The 21,195-nt window shown below is 44.6% G+C and overlaps 1 protein-coding gene across 4 annotated transcripts in view; it reads right to left on the bottom strand.

The window, feature by feature from the left end:
* Positions 1-21,195, bottom strand: part of ZNF638 (zinc finger protein 638) — a 570,425-nt gene that overhangs the window by 300,463 nt on the left and 248,767 nt on the right. For all 4 annotated transcript variants that reach the window (XM_033953374.1, XM_033953362.1, XM_033953382.1 and 1 more), the window contains exon 7: positions 15,184-15,324. In XM_033953374.1, the coding sequence (XP_033809265.1) occupies positions 15,184-15,324 (141 nt within the window). The remainder of the gene's footprint in view (positions 1-15,183; positions 15,325-21,195) is intronic.

The following is a 21,195-nucleotide window of genomic DNA, read 5'->3' as shown; positions in this document are numbered from 1 at the left end:
CTAAGCACACTATCGGGCAGGGCTCTGGGTTTCTGACCCAAAAATATCTAAGTAAAAGGACCATTTAAATTAAGGGGTGCCCAAATGGTCGATCGCGTTTGACCAGTAGATCGCAAAGGCAACGCGTGTCGATCGTATTGCCTTTGTGATCTTTTTCTCCCTGCTGCTTCCCCGAGCCAGGCCTGGCGCATACATGCGCCAGACTCACAAGACTTCTCCTCCGACGTCAATTCCAACATCGGAGAGGAAGTTTTGGGCAGCAGGGAGAAATCGCATTGGTGGCTTGGGGGTGGGGGTAGATAAAGAATCGGGGAAGTGGAGAAATAGGCATGATGGCTTGGGGGGACAGGGGAAGATAGAAAGAAAGGCAGAAAGAAAGAGGGGGGCCAGGGGGAGAGAGAAAGAAAGGCAGAAAGAAAAAAATATTGGCTTTACAGAAGAAGGAGGTGCAACCAGAGACTCATGAAATCACCGGACAAAAAGGTAGGAAAAATGATTTTTTTTAAAAGTGATCAAAATGTGTCCGTTTTGAGAATTTATATCTGCTGCCTATATTTTGCACTATGGCCCCCTTTTACTAAACCGCAATAGCGGTTTTTAGCACATGGAGCTTATGAGCATCGAGAGCAGCGCAGGACATTCAGAGCAGCTTCCTGCGCTAAAAACCGCTATCGCGGTTTAGTAAAAGGGGAGGGGGTATATTTGTCTATTTTTGTATAGTTGTTACTTGACCTCTGATAAAAACCCCGAATACAATTGATAATTAGCATTTTCTCTGCGTAAAGTGTGCTTTGTATTTTTTAAAATTTTACTGTTGGTAGATCATTTTGACTTGGTCATTTTAAAAGTAGTTCGCAAGCCAAAAAGTGTGGGATGGACCATTCGGGTCTTTACGAGAGCTGTTCAGAAAGTATCAGACCCTTAATTTTTCTTGCATAAACAAATAAAAGCTAGTGAGGTGTGGTTTGGTGCACGTATGTAGGTGATCCTAATGCGCATGTTTGAATTTTTCCCCACCTACAGAAGCTGTCAGTCGTCGGCAGACCACCGATGAGTAAGGAAGTGTAAGCGCAGCCGGATTTTTGTTTTTGACAAAATGACAGAAAAGGTTGAACAACGCTACTGCATTAAATTTTCTGTAAAGTTTGTCAATTCCCAAGTGAAAACGATCCACAAGATTCAACAGGTCTTTGGGGATGAAGCAATGGGATAAAGGAGTGGTACAACTGCTTCAGAGTGGAGAGTGAAGCACGTTCAACATCCAGAAATGAGATCATCATTGACCAAGTAAGGACCCTGGTGATACAGGATTGTTGAATCACAATCAGAGAACTTGCAGACGAGGCAAGCATCAGAGTTGGATCCGTTCATTCCATTTTGACTGAGGATTTGGGGCTTCAGGAGAATTTCAGCGAAGTTCGTGCCAAAGCTGCTAATGATTGAGCAGAAGCAATTCTGTTTGGAGCTCGCATAGGACATGCTGAAGACTGAACAGTGATCCCAACTTCCTCAGCACAATGATCACTGGCGATGAGTCCTGGGTTTATGGGTATGACCTAGAAACCAAGTTGATGTCAACACAATGGAAGCATTCAACATCCCTAAGGCAAAAAAAGCAAGGCAGGTCCACGCCAATGTCAAAGTCATGCTGACCATCTTCTTTGACTCCAGTGGCGTGATTCATCACAAGTAAGCACCACATGGCACAACCATCACCAAGGTATACTAACAAGAGGTTCTGCGTCGCCTTCGTAACGCTGTGAGACATAAACAGCCGGACCTGTGGCAGCGGGCAATTGGCAGCTCCATCACAATAACGCATCTGGCCAGTCTTCACATTTGATATGGAGTTTCCTAGACAAACACAACACACTTGTGATTTCTCATGGCTCCGTGTGACTTCTGCCTTTTCCCCAAACTGAAAATGACCTTGACAGGGACCAGATTTCAGTCAAGAGAAGACATGCAGAATGCAACAGGCCAGTTGCGAGCAATCTCAAAAGTGGTGTTCCAGTGCTGCTTCCGACAGTGGCAGAACCATTGGAAGAAGTGTGTGGCAGCCAAAGGGGACTACTTTGAAGGAGATTAGTATATTGTTGCATCTGAGTATTTTTTATGAATAAAGGTCTGATACTTTTTGAACAGCCCTTGTATATGCCGTTATTTACTATGTTACTATATGTTACCCATGTTTCATCACCAGTGACAAGTCTCTCCAGAATATTTGGATTTTCTTCATACCATCTCAGGAACTAGGTTGCAAACTCCACACGCTGTTGCTTGTGCAGATAAGTAAGCTGTTTGGGAACCCATCGTGCACAGACTTTCCAATATCCCAAGTCATCATGCATTATGACATTGAGACACTGTTATCCGTTGGTCTTCTCTAATCAAAGCATCTACCCTGTCAACATGCTCATGTGCGTGATGTTGATGGGCAACCAGAACCTTTGTCAGTTACACCTGTTCTTCACGCTTCAATCCTTTATACCCACTCAAACCTTTCGTTGATTCATGGTCCTTACCGAGTTGATATCAGACAGTGAATTTCCATAGGTTTCACTTCCTCTGCCCAAAGGAAGCATACTACTGCATGCTGTTCTTCAATGGTGCAATCTTGCAATGTAACATCCAGGTTTCTGACCGCATGGCTGCCACACGACTGAAGACTGTGTGCTGCACTGTGCGTAGATGAACTATCCAACAGGCAATGTACAAGTACATACTGTATGGATCATCTTAAGGAAATTTAAAAAATATAATAAAATGGAAATGTGTGCATACCTGAATGTGAAAAAATAATCAATAGAAGTGATATTCAAAAGGGATTTTGCTTAAAGGAACACGCTGTAGTTCACTTCAGTATTTAGTCCTGTGGGTTGAAGAGTATTTAAATCATGACTGACCCCGTAGATCTACCCAGAGTGGTAAAGCCCCCTGGGCCCGATTTGATTTTGAAAACAAAAATTAAGTCTTTGGTCATTATGTGTAGTTGTAATAAGTGATGTTATGTTATTTTCAATCTTATATGCCACCATCTCCTTGCTAAACAGAGTATTAGGCAAGTTACAGCAACAGATCTACATAGAAATAAACCTTTTGCAATATAATCTTTAAGCCAGTTTAGACTAGTACAGAAGCACAGCATTGCAGAAAAGAATGATCTTCACCTCAGATCACTGAAGATCCCTGATAGAAAACCAGTACTGTGAAACTTGAGCTATCTGTGTTTACAACCAATTCCAGGGCAGATGGTGCCTTGATGAAAATTGTCCTTCCTTTTTCTACAAAATACATATACTGTATATACTCAAATATAATGCAATGTGTCTATTGGTACTGAACGCTAGGGTTCTGTATCTCAACTTAAGTTGCTTGCAGAAAACTGTCAATCATGTTTTCAACTACACCTCCTTCCCAGGGAGCTGCTCATGCCCTGTCAGTTTGTGGTTTGTTTGTTTGCAAGCAAGTTGCTCAGAAATGTTGCTGATCAGCTCTGCAGTTTTATTATTTTCAGGTATTTTTCTCAGTATTTGTTTGTAAGCTTGGTGTCCAGAAGTTCTCACTTGTTGGGACCTCTTCCTGGGAAAAGACACAGAGGAAGTCTGCTGCTAGGAGGATCAGTCCTTGGGGACACCTAGCTAGCCAACCTGCTTTTATATTTTTTGAGCTTAGGGGCCATCTCCTGCATAGTTGCTCACATCCCCGATGTACTCAGGAGCTTGAGCACAGGTTGTTTGGCTCCTTTCTGGCTTGGCTAGGACTAAGAGTGGGCCAACTGTGTGGTCCTCCCCCCCCCCCTTTTGTGATGGTTTTCCAACCTCAGTCCAACTGGCAGCCAGAAGACCAGGTTCATCCAGTGAATCTTTATGCAAAAATTTTAACAACGTTCAAACAACATGACTTCTTAGCTTTGCAGAAAAGAACTGAGGAGCCACGAGCGGCATAACACAAGGGATAGAAGCCCTTATCTCATTGCTCAACACCATACATACCAACCTGACATTCTGATTCACAGAGACAAAACTGGCTGAAAAGCCTTTAGAGCATTCCAAATCACTTGCAGCTCTAAGAGACTGATGTTAAGCTGGGTTTCCTAAGTGGTCCACCTACATGAGAACCCCATGCAATATTGGATACATCTGTGTTCAGAATTTTCTAGGGATGAGCAATTTGGAATGGACGTCCCAGGGTCTAATTGGTTAAATCATTCACTAGAGAACTGACTACCAAACCTGGAGTTACCAAGATGACATCTACAAGGTTCCCTGTAGTCTTGAGAAAATAGGGTCCACTGCATGCCTCGCAAGTAGAGGCAAGCCATGAAAGTGAGAAATGCACCATGTTGCCAACAACTTTGACATCTGCCAAGCTGTGATCTGCTGGCTGTGCTGAACCCAAGTGCAAATCAGTGCATCTGCCACATGAGACAAGGAGGCTCGAGCATGAGCAGTGCATAACAGGGCTCCAATGTACTCCAAATGCTGTACTGGAAGCAGGTGGGACCAGGGGGTTGCTGACAATGAATCCTAGTAACTCCAACACTACAGCAGTTCTCTGCATTGATTCCTGAGCACGGTCCTTTGCCATCTCTTTATCAGCCAATTATCTAGGTAGAGAAACACGTTCTCCCAAGTTTACATAGTGACATTAATGCAATGCATTTTCTTGAACACACTGGGCACAGATGTGAGACCAAAGGGTACCACAGAGGTGGTACCCGACGGAAGAAACTTTACGACAGCCTACTAGCGACACAGGCAGCGAAAATTGACCCCACCATCACCAAACTGATGATCAATACAACAGACATCAAAGTGTTTCGAAAAGAAATCAAAACAGTTCTATTCAAAAAACACTTCCTCACTTACTAATCTCCTCCCACTCGTACATGCCTTCTCCCCCGTGAGTAACACATAAGTCAATCCCTCGAACCATACCTACCAAAAAATATCCAGATTCCTAAATAAGCATCTACCACATGTATCAAATAAGCTTCTTCCTTCAATGTCAGGTAACCTTCTTCTGTTACCCGAATATACTGTTAATCTTCACTATACCCTGTAAGTACTCGAATCTTTACTATGTAATTCCATTGGATAAACTCAGATATCTTCTAATTTGTAATTCTCAACTGTATCATGGAATGTACATGAATCACTGTTATATAATTCTCTAGGTAATGTCTAGATATCTTCTTAGTTGTAATCCGCTTAGAACCGCAAGGCACAATCGGAATAGAAATCACTAATGTAATGTAATGTACAATACTGGTAGTGGTTTTTCCCTACTCGAAATCTGATACCTCCAGTAATTGGGACACATCTGGATGTGGGTGCAACTATCCTTTAAGTCAAGAGAGCATAGCCAATTGTTTTTCTGAATCATAGGAAGAAGGCTGCACAGAATGTCTGTTCAGGACCTTAGTAGGATAGGATGAAATTCCCCTATTTTGGGGGGAGCACGAGGAAGTACTTGGAATAGAATCCCTTTCCTTCTTCCCCTGATGAAACAGGTTTGACCATATGGGCATTCAGAAGAGAACAGAGTTCCTCTGTGAGCCCACCGAGAGCTGAATTTTGTCGCTCTCGGAGAGCGATTTTCAGGAGGCTGACACCAGGTGAGAGTGTAATTCTCCCAGACCATTTGCATAACCATTGGTTTGTTATAAGGGGCCATTTTTCTTGGAAAAATTTCAGCCTCCTTTTCTACCAGTAGATCATCTGGGAAGGGTAGTTTTACTGCAGCTATAATCAGCTGGAGCCAAAAGCTTATCCATACTTATAGGCTTGGGCTATCGAGTTCAATGCTGCTGAGGAGTGTGGAAGTTGGACCTGTTATGGAAGAAATTGTGAAGGAGTGCCTTTGAGAGTACTAGGCATGCTTGACTTCTGCCCCAAAATTTCCAAGAAGTGGAGGCCAAAGGAGTAGGCTGAAAAAGGGATTTGATGGTATCTGTACTTTTCCTTATGTTTGCTACCTCGCCCACCTTGTCCCCAAAAAGATCATCTTCTCAGCAAGGGACGTCAGCCAACTTTTCCTGAACTACTGGTTCCAGATCTGATACATGAAGAGTCTGCATGTACCATTATCTATGACAGAAAGTCTGGACACCATGAAAAAAGTATCAAAAGTTGCTCAAACAATGTGCATCCGTCACTCCTGTTTAATGGCTACTGGGCAAAGGTGTGAGGCCTGCTGTAGCGGGAGAGTAAGTAAACCCAAGTTCAAGTATATGCTCATACTGCTGGTAAGACAATATTGGGGGGGAGGGGGAGAAGAGAAAAAGAAAAAAATATATAATAATAATCAAGCCACAAAAATCTTTCCTCCCACAGATTCCAGAGAATGAGCACCCTTAACTGGGAAATTTCATGCACGAGTTTGTAAGCTTAAAAAAATCTAGTTTCCAGTGAAAGAAGAACATAGAAAATGGCAAACCTGTACTAAACCTCTTGTAATTCTGAAAACAGGGCCGCAAGAGGAAGGATTCCAAAGAACTCCTAGGATTAACCTGCGGCAAGCACAGTTAGCCATAATTCTTAAAATCCACAGAAGCTTCTCCAAAACTCAACTGCCTTAAAGGGAAAACTCAATAGGTGGAATCTTGAAGCTGCATTCAGCGTCCTAAGGCAAACGAACTGCACCTTGATGCCAATAAGACAAGGCTGTCAACCCAAAAGAAAACTTCAGATATGAAATCAACTTCCAGATATCCTTCGCCCCTCTTGAAACTGACCTGCGGCGCGGTTCGGAGCCAAAAGGAGAGGAAGCCTAGATTTCTGAACATAAGCAGTGCCTCCGCCGGGTCAGACCATAGGTCCATCCTGCCCAGCAGTCCGCTCCCGCGGCGGCCCAAACAGGTCACGACCTGTCTTAATCACCAGAAGGGGCCCCTTGCCACTTTGGTTTCCCATTGAAGTCCTATCTTCCCATCGAAGTCCTAACCCTCCGGTCTTGCATATGCAAGACCTGGTTGGGTTTCTATACTATTTTTTATTACCTGGTTAGCTTTCTATACCTGTGTTACATCCCAGCACCTCTCTCAGTATCACACGATCCCTTTATCCCTCAGGAATCCGTCCAATCCCTGATTGAATCCTTGTACCGTACTCTGCCTGATCACTTCCTCCGGTAGCGCATTCCAAGTGTCCACGACCCTTTGGGTGAAAAAAAACTTCCTTGCATTTGTTTTGAACCTATCTCCCTTCAGTTTCTCCGAATGCCCCCTCGTACCTGTTGTCCCCTTCAGTCGGAAGAATCTGTCCCTATCCACCCTCTCTATGCTCCTCATGATCTTGAAGGTCTCTATCATATCTCCCCTGAGCCTCCTTTTTTCCAGAGAGAAGAGCCCCAGCCTATCCAACCTCTCGGTGTATAGGCAGTGTTCCAACCCTCTTACCAGTTTCGTTGCTCTCCTTTGGACTCTCTCAAGTACTGCCATGTCCTTCTTGAGGTACGGCGACCAATATTGAACGCAGTATTCCAGATGTGGACGCACCATCGCTCGATACAATGGCATGATGACTTCCCACGTCCTGGTCGTTATGCCCCTCTTTATGATGCCCAGCATCCTGTTGGCTTTTTTCGAGGCTGCTGCGCACTGTGCAGATGGCTTCAATGATGCATCCACCAGCACACCCAAGTCTCTCTCAAGACTGCTGTCTCCCAACAATGCCCCCCCCCCCCAGTTTGTAGTTGAACAACGGGTTCTTTTTCCCTATATGCATGACCTTGCATTTTTCCACGTTAAAGCGCATTTGCCATTTGTTTGCCCAGTCTTCCAGCTTGTTCAGGTCCCTTTGCAGGTCCTCACACTCCTCCCTGGACCTAACTCTGCCGCACAGTTTGGTATCGTCTGCAAATTTTATAACCTCGCACTTTGCCTCCTTTTCCAGGTCATTGATGAATATGTTGAAGAGTAACGGCCCCAGCACCGATCCCTGTGGCACACCGCTCGTGACTCCCCGCCAGTCGGAATATTGGTCCTTTACTCCGACCCTCTGCAGTCTACCCGACAACCAGTGCTTGATCCATCTGTGCACATCCCCTCCCACCCCGTGGTTCCACAGCTTCCTAAGCAACCTTTCATGTGGCACCTTGTCGAAAGCCTTTTGAAAATCGAGGTAAATGATGTCGATGGGTTCCCCATTGTCCACCCGACTGCTTATTCCCTCAAAGTACAGAAGGTTCGTTAAGCATGACCTTCCCTTACAGAATCCGTGCTGTCTTGTTCTCAGTAGGCCATTTCTCTCGATGTGCTCGCAAATGCCGTCCTTGATCATAGCTTCCACCATCTTCCCTATAATTGAAGTCAGGCTCACCGGCCTATAGTTCCCGGGGTCACCCCTCGATCCCTTCTTGAAGATAGGTGTGACATTCGCCAATTTCCAGTCCTCTGGTACCTCTCCAGTTTTCAAGGATAGGTTGCAAACATGCTGGATTGTGCCCGCTATTTCTTGTCTTAGTTCCTTCAGAACCCTTGGGTGGATCCCGTCCGGGCCCGGTGATTTGCCGCATTTTAACCTGTCTATCTGTTTGAGGACATCCTCCTTACTTACCTCTATGTGCTCCAATTTTTCAGCCTGTTCCCCACTCATGAGCTCTTCTAAGTCCGGTATATTAGATGTGTCTTCTCTCGTGAAAACCGACGAGAAGAACGTGTTTAACCTCTCAGCTACCTCTTTATACTCCTTAATCACTCCCTTCCTATCCCCATCGTCCAACGGCCCCACCTCCTCTCTCGCTGGTCGCTTCCCCTTTACGTAACTGAAGAATGCCTTGAAGTTTTTCGCCTCCCTGGCCAGCCCCTCTGAACTGGGAGTAATTGGCGAAAGGGGACTTGATACCTTTTTTTTAATTAGTTTTGGCATTCAAAGATGTAAGTTTAGGGAAATACTATATTTTCACACATATAACGCGCGCGTTATACACGATTTTACAAACCGAGCATAACCATCCGCGTTATGAGTGAGCGCGTTATACAATTTTTTTTTTCATTGCGATCCAGCATCCCCCCTGCGAACCTGCATCCTCCCCCCCCCCGCTCGCTCGCGTCACCCCCCTCCCCCGCGATCCTACATCCCCCCCAGCACCACAAAGACATCGCTTACCCGATTGGGCACCGGCACCAGCACCAATGCACAGGACGTGCCAGTGCCCGAAGATCCTCCCTCGCCTGGGCTGGGCTGGGCTTTGAGCATGCTCAAAGCCTTCTGGTCTCGCTCTCTCCGAGATTCTGAATCTGAGAATCTCGGAGAGAGCGAGACCAGAAGGCTTTGAGCACGCGCAAATACTCAAAGCCCAGACCAGCCCAACACAGGGAAGAGGGAGGATCTCCTTGCACCGCCCAGACCAGCCCAGCCCAGGCGAGGGAGGATCTTCGGGCACTGGCACGTCCTGTGCATTAGTGCTGGTGCCGGTGCCCAATCGGGTAAGCGAAGTCTTTGCGGTGCTGGGGGGGGGATGTAGGATCGCAGGGGAGGGGAGGGTGACGCGAGCGGGGGGAGGATGCCGGTTCACAGGCCAGAAGAGGGAGTAAGCGGGGGTGGCGGGAGGAGGTTTTAGCAGCATGTGCGGTATACGCGTGTGCGTGCTATATAGAATTTTTTTTTTTTTACAGAAATGCTTTGTTCCCGCGCGCTATACGCGTATGCATGTTATACATGTATGCGCGTTATATGCGTGAAAATATGGTAATTGACTTTCCCCGGTCACCAAAAATTTTCCCCAGGCCACAAGTAGCTGCACAGTACTTGCTGCCAGCTTGGTGGGCCATCTAATATGCTGAATTAGAAGATGGCGATCCCAAACTGCCGCTCAAAAAAATAGAGGAAGACAGTCCTGTCTACATGAATCGGAGAAGTAGGAAAACCAAACAAAAACTGCAGACAATGTACACGATGCAGGCAAGAATTTATTGTACCAAAGTTAAAATGCAGTAATATAAAAACTTTTTTACCAACCAAGAGACCCAACACGGTCCGTGTTTCGGACAACACGCCTTCGTCAGAGGTCCATGGTAACAACAAATACCTGTGTATTACGCCGAAAATGGAATCACTCAAAAGCATTTTCTGCTTTTGAGTGATTCCATTTTTGGCAGCGGTTTTGGCGTAATACACAGGCATTTGTTGCTATCTTCATTTTTTGCGGTACATTGTATACCGTGTTGGGTCTCTTGGTTGGTAAAAAAGTTTTTATATTACAGATTTTAACTTTGGTACAATAAATTCTTGCCTGCATCGTGTACATTGTCTGCAATTTTTGTTTGGTTTTCCTGTTCCGGTGGTTTCCTTGCAGATTCGGTTGGATTTCTTTTTGTGAATCGGAGAAGTGCCATCAGGCCACCCTGCTCTTCCCCTATAGTCATCTGCAACTTGGAAATTCTCGCTTAAACTTTCATTAAATATTTCTATAGCACTACCGGACACCTGCAGCGGTATCTAGAGACCCAGAAAATAAAACATCCAAGTACGCAAAGCCTCTGGATTGGAAGATCCCGAGAAAGACAAGGTGAAACCCGCATAAAGCACTGGGTAATCTCCAATCACTGACGGCACTCTGCTGCGATGTGCCTTGTGCCGATCCGGTGCAGAGAGTATCTGAACTGGGCAGGCAAGCACAAAGTTTGCAATAGTCTGTCATGTCTAACAATCTGGGCTCATAACACAAACGCGCCTGAAACACAAGACAAAGTGCAAAGAAACACTCCCCGAGATCAACAACCGCGTCATTTTTTCAAAATGCAGAGAAATTACAACCAATTCATCTATGTCTGTCAACCCAGAAACCTCAGCCCCGCTAATAAAATGCAACCTGGTGAAACACTGCAGCTCTGTATACAGCGGAGGAGCTGAAAATTACACTCTCGGTAAACGCTGCGGTTCTGCTGACAGCTAAGGAGCTCAGCCCTGCTAAAATTTACAGCCTTGGGAAATGTTGCAGCTCTGACAACAGCAGAGAAGAAGAAGCACACGCTACCTGCGCACGGTAAACATGTCAGTCAGTCAACGGCTTGCGAAATACAAAACCGGAGCCCTCCAAAAATATATACTCCCACTTGAATTACTAAACATTAGTACTGCCCAACAAAAACCTTAGCGTTCAGTACACAAAACAACAGCTGTTATACTCATACGACACCGAACCCACATTGCTCACAGTTACAGACAAATATACGCACAAGCTTTTGATAGTGCCGGTAGATGCCGGATACTCGGCAGTAGTAGGGCAGAAATAGAATTTAGTAACTGTGGTCTCCCTTTTTTCTTTTTTACAATTAAAGGAAAGAAGAAAAAAATGGAGACCAAGTTAAACCCTCTATCACTGGAGGGAGGGTGAGGCAGGGACCTGGGGGGTCCAGGTGTAACCCCTAAAGCCGGCACCGTTCAGTCGGACACCTGTCTTACTGAAGAGAAACCTCAACAGGAGAAAATAATTTTCCAGTCACAGCCAGAATCCAGGAGCTAGTTGAATAGCGACTGTTAGCCTACTGGAGATAGAGCTAGTCTCTGGATTCATCTGCTGCTGTTGCTAAGGAAGGAAGGAAAAATTATGTTTTACCGGATAATTTTTTCTTTCCTTTGGTCACAACCGATGAATCCAGAGACTAGTGGATTATGACCATCTACCAGCATGTGGAGATGGAGAACACAAAAGTTGGAGCTCTGATTAAAGCTTCAGCATAGTGAGGGGAAGGGAGCCAATCGTCCCCCTCACTGCACCAAGACTCCATCTTTAAACTTGCATCTTTGACAGGAAGCCCTGCCCCCCTTCTTCCCGGAGCCTGCCTACTTCTCTTCAGCCCTTTAAAGGGCTTGGGGCTCCAGTGTTTTTCCACTCCAAAGCTTCAGCACAGTGAGGCGAAGGGAGGGCAGCCATTTCTTATGAGTGATCTGCACAGGGCAGGAGCGTAGGAAGATTGCTCCTGCCTTGAAAAACCGCTAGACCACCAGGTACGGTTCCGGGGATTCTCAGAGGGCTTAAGGTAAGGTCCAGGATTCCGAGGGAAGGGTCAGAACCAGCCTGAATATTATTCATGGATTTTTAATATTCACGGGCTGGCTCTGCCCCTAACCCTTTGCCAGCCACAAGAACTCGTCTCGTACTATGCTCAGTGTTTGACAAACTTACTGTGCATTTTTGCAAGATAAAAGTCAAAACATGCATTGGCTTGCACAAACTACTTACTGCATGCAAGCCCAAATGCATAATCATGTGATTCACGAGAATGTACGCATAGTTGTAGTAGTATGTCTGATAAATGCAGCTTTTCTGAACATGTTCTGACTTGCACCTATCACAGCACAGTGGCTATATGAACAAGTCTGGCTTTAAGGTTCATCATGACCTTATAACACCATATGAATCTGAAAAACAGTGAAAATTTGCATAAGTGCATAAAGCCATATTTTTGGGATGGTCATATATCTTCAGCTTCACTTGAATGTAGAAGTTCATATTGCAAATCTTGGTACATGTCTGCTGGTAAAGTTGTACCAGCAGCTGACTTATCTACCAGCAGCAGTACGGAGCCTAACTGTGCTAAAAATTTTCATTTGTGAATTTTTTTGCTTAATTTGCTGACCTGTAGAAATGGAAGCACATTCGCAAAAGATTTCAAACTTGGCACAGAAACTTGCCTAAGGTGTTGTACCAAACTGCAAAATTTCAGACTCCTAGATAGTTTTTTTCTGCCACGGTGCTTAAGCAAAGTTGGCATTTTAGGTCACACGAGGCATGGGAGTGGATCGATTGCTTTTGTTCAAACACCCCTAGCTCCTGACCAAATTGAGATAGATCCAAAAATTTTGCAGAATTTCATTTGAGACCATAGACAACACCACTGTAAAATTTGATTTGATTTCAAGGGAGTCTAACATGGGCTCCTGGTCTACTTGACATGGAATGACCCTAAAGGAAAAATGATCAGATAGACAATTTTTCCTTCCTTGTCATCAGAAGCAGATGAATTCAGAGATGAGTGGGATGTAGCAAAGCAGTCCTCAGTTGGGCAGGACAGCAAACAGAACAGAAAGAACAAGATACCACTCCAAGTGGTCACCCATTCCCCAAGGAATTGAAGAATGAATTCAGAGACAAGTGGGATGTAGCAAAGCAGTCCTCAGTAGGACAGGACAGCAAACAGAGCAGAAAGACAAAATACCACACCAAGTATTCACCCATTGCCCAAGGAATTGAAGAATGGCCCAAAGTAGAACTGCCGTTTCCAAAAACTAACACAAGGAACACCCAGCTGAAGGAGCTCTACCCAAGACAGAACCATCTGCCCTTTGAAGAAATGACCAGAAACTGCACACACCAGGCCACCAAAGAGCAAGACCTTTTTCACTCAATGCAAAGAACTAAACCGCTAAGGACAAGCCTATCAAATGTTTGGTGTCAAACAAACAGAACCTGAGCTGCCAGAGGAGACAAGGAAGTGCACTCAGTGATGCAAAGGATAAGCAGTGTCCAAGGCCTAGGCAGACATCAGAGAATAAAACAAGCATGTCCCCCTAGGGACTCAACAGTCAAGGACAGCATCTCGCTTGGCATCCAGCGAAGAATGTGCACCTGAGAGATGGGGATGTGCCCAAGAGCCAGATAAGGGGTTGCACTCGGCACCAGAGATGAAGCTGTGCACATCAGCACAAAACAGGACTGTACTTGACAGCCAGTGACCGAGCTGTGCTCTATGATGGAGATGCACACAGCCTCGAGTGACGAATTAATGTACAACAACGATGGAGCAGCGTATGGCAAGCAGCAGTAGAGCCACTGACAAATGGATCCATATTCTACATCCAGTGATGGAGCTGCGCTCAACATGCAGAGATGGAGCCATGCTCTACATCTAGAGATGGAACTGAGCCAAACTGGTAGTTAAGAGACATGGTTCTACATCCATAAAGGGAATATTGAATAGGCAGGTGGAACCACGCTCTACATCTAGAGATGGAGCCAAGACAAAAAGGCATGAGGAGCTGTGCCCAACATACAGAGGGAACCATGCTGAACAGCCAAGTGGAGCCAAGACAAAAAGGCATGAGGAGCTGTGCCCAACATACAGAGGGAACCATGCTGAACAGCCAAGTAGAGCCGCATTCCACCCCAAAAGGATTCATGCAGAAGAGCCACTCCCTACATACCTAAGGTGAATCCATGCAGAATAGCTAAGGGGGTCATGCTCTATATCTAGAGTTGGAGCTATACTGAATAGCCAGGTGAAGTTGTACTCTACCCCTATAGATAAGAGCCATGCAGCACTGCTAGGTATAACTATGTTCTACATTCAGAGAAGAAGCTATGCCGAATGGTTAGGAGGCACTGTGCTCTATATCCAGTGATGAAGTGAAGCCATACTGCTGGGTGAAGTTGCACTCCACAGCCAGAGATACGGTCAAGCTGGAGCTGTGTGTCACATCTAGATGAGAAACCCCATAGCATATCCAGAAAAAGTTGAGCTCTGCAACAGATTTTAAGAAGAAAAGTTGAAAGGGGACAGATTCAAAACGAATGCTAGGAAGTTTTTCTTCACTCAACGTGTGGTGGACACCTGGAATGCACTTCCAGAGGGCGTAATAGGGCAGAGTACAGTACTGGGGTTCAAGAAAGGATTGGACAATATCCTGTTGGAAAAGGGGATAGAGGGGTATAGATAGAGGATTACTGCACAGGTCCTGAACCTATTGGGCCGCCACATAAGCAGACTGCTGGGCACGATGGACCTCAGGTCTGACCCAGAGAAGGCATTGCTTATATTCTTATGCAACCTTTGCTTAGGGATATGGTTCATGTTTGCAGTACAAACTATCAGGATACACCAATCCATCAAAGTAAATTTATACTCTATGCCAATGTGAGCACATGATGGAAAAAAGTGTAAAAAGTTCTGCTCTGAAGTCAAGTAGCTCTCATTACTAGCCCATAGAACTCAGAAATAATGGAGGAAGCATCTCATCTAAAAGAAGCTGGTATAAAGCACACATTACAAATTTCAACTATTTACTGAAAATATAGGAAAGTCTAATCCCACGTATGCATTTAAAATTTAAGAAAGGATCACAGTAAGAACATCTTAAAGTGTCACAAACTTTGCCGAGTTATAAAAATATAAATATATCCTGCTATAAAACTAGCAGCACAAAATCCTTCCTCCCTTTTCCCCTCAACACTTACCTCATTTTTTGAACGAATGATCAGAATGTCACTAACTTTGCCAAATGGCTGAACAATTTTTATTATATCTTGATCTGTGTAGCCATCATCCGGCAATTCCGAAATGTGAATAACTGTTCCAGGATTTAGTTTACTTTTAAACTATAAGAAAAGAAAAAATCCATATCATTTAGTCCTTTTCCTGTTTTGGAAGGAAAAATGGCATTTTCTTGATTTAATATTGTATTTTAAAATCAGCAATAAAAGTGTAAATCAAAATTCCGTAAATAATTTAATTGCATTTATTCAGGATACTAAGAAAACTATTTACAAAAGAAAAAAAATTCCATCTTCATTTATCTTACTTCATAAGATGCAGTTAACATAAACAGAGCATAGTTCGTGGAATTATTTCTAACCCCTCTGAATATGCATGCATAAGAATATGCATATGTCTCACCATGAGTACTCTTTCAGACTCATCTGTATTTTCATCTGCATTGTGTTCTGCTGTGCCTGTTTTTATCGATTTTTTAAATATTTTTCTGTTTTCCTTATATGCATGTGGTATCTCTCTCCGAATATGTGGGAGAGATTAGGCACTTACCTCAGTAATCTTTCTAGCAAATAGGCATATCATTCCTGATCACTAGGGTAGTCAATCCCTTCCTACCTCATTAGCATTTTCTTTGCTCTGCCTCCTATCACTCTGGGCTGTCTTATCTCCTCAGTTCGTACCAAAGCAGATGGTCAGTCCTAGAAAGGAAACAAAAGAGGGAGGGGTAAAGGGATACTCCCCGAGAAACAAGTCTATTCTGCTCCAATCATATAATACATAATACTTAGAACATGAATCATTGAAACATATCATGGTTAAACATAATGAGGTGGAACAAGCTAACCACCTACCCAAGTACAACCTTCACTAACAGTCAGAGTTCTGAAGAACACTCCTTGAATGCACTGAAATAGCTGCGTCATCATCAATCCTTATCACTGCTAGATAAAAGGGGGGGGGGGAAAAACCACAATCCAGACTTCCCAGCTTGTCTGAGGTAGTAAGCAAGCTAACTAACAACTGACAGGGCGACCTTCAGGAATTATATGCCTATTTACTAGAAAGAAGATTACCAAGTACCTAATCTTTCCTTCTAGTGCAATAGGTATATTATTCCATAACTCTATAGACATAACAAAACAATCTCTGGAATCTAGCAGGACAGACAAGCCTGCTGAAAAGTATGAATTATCTGAATTCAGAGTCCAATTAGGCCACCACGTCCACTCTGTAAAATTTTGTGAAGTATGGAAAAAGGACCACGTCGCCACTAAAAATCTCTTCAGAAGAAACTGCTATAGCCTCCACCCATGAAGATGCTACTCCCCTAATGGAATACGCCTAAGAATACTAGAGGTTGCTTTCTGCTCCTGAAATAGACTGAAGAAATGGTCATACATCCATCTAGAAATTGTTGCTTTAGAAGTTGGTCAACCCTTACAGGCCACATCTGCTAGCAAAAAAAGATCTGACAGCCAAAACTCATTCGTCACCTCCAGATAATAAAGCAGCACTCTGTGAACATCCAGCAGTTTCAGAACTTTGTTGTTCTCCTTGGAACCAGAGGATGTGAAGGGAAAAAGCCATAATTCTTGGTCGACATGAAAACTGGAAAACACTTTCAGCAAATAAAGATGGTACAGTATGCATAATCACTCCAGACTGATATTCTGAGAAAGGGTTCTTACATGAGAGCCTGCAGTTCTAATGCCCATCGATTTAAGGTGTCCACCACAAAAAAAACCAACGCCGTTTTAATCGCAAAGTCCACCAATGATGCCTTATCCAAGAGCACATATGTAGCTCTCGCAAGCGCAAGACCAGATTAAAGGGTATCATATTAGAAGACGCAAACAGAAAGCCCCCTTCAGAAACCTGTCCACATCTGGGTGCTAAGCCTAGAATTTCTTGTATGAGATCTGAAGCATGAAAAACCTGCTATTTGAACTTCAAGGGAGTCAGACCTTTTTCAAGTCCCCTCTGCAAGAATGCTAGAATCAATGAAATTGGAGCCAAAAGTGAGACCTCGCTCTTCTGTGCGCAGCAGAGCTGGAAACACTTCCAGGCTTTCGCATAGGCAGCTTTCTTGGACTATAAGAAAATGGACAAACACCAAATCTGAATAGCTTTTTCATGCTAAGGCTGCGTGCCCCAAGAGCCATTCCATAAGCCCAAAAGCAGTCTGGATCCTCCAAGGTGATTGGGCCCTTTGCAAGTAGTCCCAGGTAGCACAACAGCCTGAGACTCCAGTCCTTCTGCAGATGAACAAGATTTGCATATCATAGATGCCTCGGCCAGTCTGACACAACTAGCAGACTCAGTCCCGAGTATAACCTTATTCTTCACAGGACTCTGCCTATCATAGGTCATGGAAGACAGACATAAAGGAGCCCCTCCTATGGCCATAGTTGTACCAGGGCCTCCATGCTGTCACTTCCTGGCATGTATCTTCAGCTGAAGAACTGTGCTGCTTTCTTGTCCACTGATGTCATTAAATCAAACATCAGTCACCCCCCCCCCCCCCCCAACCGACTCACAATGCTATGGAATGTTTCTGAAGAGAAAGCCCATTCTCTGGGATCTAGGGTTTGACCAAGGAAATCCGCTTGCATATGGTCCTCTCTTGTTATATGCACCACTGAGAGGGCCATTAGATGGATTTCAACCCACTGGAACAGAAGTTGAGCTTCCAGGCATAGAGCAGAACTCTTTGTGCTCCCATTGGTTGACTTAAGCTACTGCCATTGCATTGTCTAAAAATTTGCATGGCTTTGAACTGGATTCACATCAGAATACTTGCAGCGCTAGGCGTATGGCTCAGTTCCAACCGGTTAACATCAACTGGTTCTTCTGTGAGGGGGACCAGCATCCCTGCACTAAACACCCCTTATAATGCGCTCCCCAACTATAGAAGCTTGAATCTGTAGTCAGGATCACCCATGAGATGCTGAGTGGCACACCTCAGATCAATGACTGAGGCTCCAGCCACTAGTTTAAACTGTCACACCTCTGCTGTCAAGGTCCTACATCTGCAACACATCCCTTTGTGAGCCCAAGTAGAAAAGAAGTGTGTTCTGGAGAAGTTGCAGGAGTGCTCTTGCCCAGGGGATCGCATCCATAGTCACTACCATTGACCCCAGCACCTGCAGCTAATGACAAGTTGTCAGGGTCAACTGTTCTTAAAACTAAGTGATCTGCTGCATGAGTTGCATTCTGTGGGCCTCTGACAGAAAAACTTAGTTTTCCTTTGCGTCAAACAGGATGCCATATACTCCAGGCAATGTGTTGGCTCCAGATGATTTTTCTGAAAGTTGACCACCCTGCTCAGGTCTTGCAGAAGCTGAACACCCACTGTACTGCTGTCCTTCCTTCAGTTTCAGACAACGCCCTTCTCAACCAATTGTCCTGCTGCTATCACCATTACCTTAGTGAAGGTGCATGACCAGATCAAATGGCAGAGATATAACTAGAAGTGCTGCTCCAGAACATGGAACTGTAAGAACCTCCTATGCTACGGAAAGATGGTAACATACAGATAGGCTTGTCAAATCCAATGAGGTGAGAAATTTCCTTGGTGCCTTAGAAGCAATAACCAACTGCACTGTCTCCATGCAGAAGCAGAGTATTTTGAGGGCTGCATTAACCAATTTGAGATCCAGAATTATCCTCCATTCTTCTAAGTCTCTTTTGGGCACTTTAAAGTATATGGAGTATCTGTCTAAGCCTGATTCTTCATCTGCTACGGGTTCTATGGCCGCTAGATCTAGCAGCCTCTGCACCGTCACTAGAACTTTGATGGCCTTTTCTGGATTCACTGCTGAAGAATCCACAAGAGGTCTGGAAGGGGACAAAAGAATTTGAGCTTATACCCCCAATTATCTCCAAATACCCAGCAGAGTCTGCAGTGATCTCTGTCCATGCCTTCCAATAGACCGTTAATCTCTCATCCATTTTTGGAGATCCAGCTGCTGACCTGGCATCATAACTGCTTCTTAGGAGCGAGAGTAGGGCAAGATCCTGATGAATGAGGGCACCCGACACCTTCAAATCTCTGTCTCACTCCTTGAGATGATCTCTGGAACACTGTTTCCCCAAGTACTGGCAAAAATAACTAGATCTGCAAAAAGTACCACAAACTGACCTCTTAGGTGTCAGTCTGCTGTCATATAAAGAATTTGTTTTGTGATCCTGCCCACTTGCAATGAGGTCATCTACACCTTTTCCAAAGAGCAATTGTTTTTTGAAAGGTAATTTGCTAAGTGTCGTCTTTGAGGAAGAGTCCCCGCCTACTGTCAAAACAACAGCATTATTCAGAAAGAGACATCATAATCCAAAACATTGCACAATATTCTGAAAATATAAAGAACATCTACTAAATAATCCATTCCATACATGAGGAACTGCTGATCCCTCTTCAGCATTAGCCTCCAGATCATGGAGCAGCTTGGAGTGGCAGGAAAGCACAGTTACTTACCGTAACAGTTGTTATCCAGAGACAACAGGCAGCTATTCTCACATATGGGTGACATCATCCAAGGAGCCCGGTTGTGGACAGCCTCGCAAGCAGACTTGCTTGCAGAAACTCTGAAAAGTCTGCCGCACCGCGCATGCGCAAGTGCCTTCCCGCCTAGCACAGGGCGAGTCTCCTCAGTTCAGATAGCTAGCAGAGAAGCCAACCAGGGGAGGTGGGTGGGTTGTGAGAATAGCTGACTGCTGTTCCTGGATAACAACTGTTATGGTAAGTAACTGTGCTTTATCCCAGGACAAGCAGACAGCCTATTCTAAGATATGGGTGACCTCCAAGCTAACCAGAATGAGATGGTGGGAGTGCTGGCAACTTAGGAGAATACATTTTATAATACTCTCTGGCCAAAATGGCCATCCCGTCTGGAGAAACCATCCAGACAATAATGAGAAGTGGAAGTATGAACCGAGGACCAGGTGGCAGCTTTGCAAATTTCCTCAATAGGAGTGGATCTGAGGAAAGCTACTGAAGCCGCCATGGCTCTGACTTTGTGGGCTGTGACTCGACTCTGTAGATGCAGTCCAGCCTTGGCATAGCAGAACAAGATACAAGCAGCTATCCAGTTGGAGATGGTACGCTTGGAGATTGGATGCCCCAACTTGTTCAGATCAAATGATATATAAAAGTTGAGGAGCAGATCTGTGTGGCTTGGTGCATTCTAATTAGAAGGCCAAAGCACATTTACAGTCTAGAGCAGGGGTGTCAAAGTCCCTCCTCGAGGGCCGGAATCCAGTCGGGTTTTCTGGATTTTCCCAATGAATATGCATTGAAAGCAGTGCATGCAAATAGATCTCATGCAGATTCATTGGGGAAATCCTGAAAACCCGACTGGATTCTGGCCCTCGAGGACCGACTTTGACACCTGTGGTCTAGAGTATGAAGAGCTAATTCTCCAGGATGAGAATGAGGCCTTGGAAAAAACACTGGAAGTACAATAGATTGGTTGAGATGAAATTCTTAAACCACTTGTAGGTAAGAATTTAGGATGACTACAGAGGACCACCTTGTCATGATGGAAAACTGCGAAAGGTGGATCAGCAACTAAAGCTTGCAGCTCAATGACTCTTTGATCAGATGAGAAAGACCACTTTCCAAGTGAGATATTTCAGATGAGCCGTACACACTGGTTCAAATGGAGGCTTCATTAACTGAGCAAGAACAACATTGAGATCCCAAACCACTGGAGGCGGTTAGAGAGGAGGTTTGACATTGAAAAGTCCTTTCGTAAATTTGGAAACCACCAGTTGAGCAGAGTGGGATTACCCTTCAATAGGCTGATGGAAAGCAGCAATTGCACAGAGAGGGATTCGGATAGATGTAGATTTGAGGCTAGAGGTACATAAGTGCAAAAGATAATCCAGAACAGAAGATAAGGAGGAATCTTGAGGCTCCTTGTCATGAGAAATGCACAACATAGAAAATCTAGTCCATTTTTGGTGATTGCATTGTC

The sequence above is a fragment of the Geotrypetes seraphini genome, chromosome 1 (assembly GCF_902459505.1).
Source record: "Geotrypetes seraphini chromosome 1, aGeoSer1.1, whole genome shotgun sequence".
Taxonomy (NCBI): Eukaryota; Metazoa; Chordata; class Amphibia; order Gymnophiona; family Dermophiidae; genus Geotrypetes; species Geotrypetes seraphini.
This window is presented reverse-complemented; position numbering and strand designations above follow the sequence as displayed.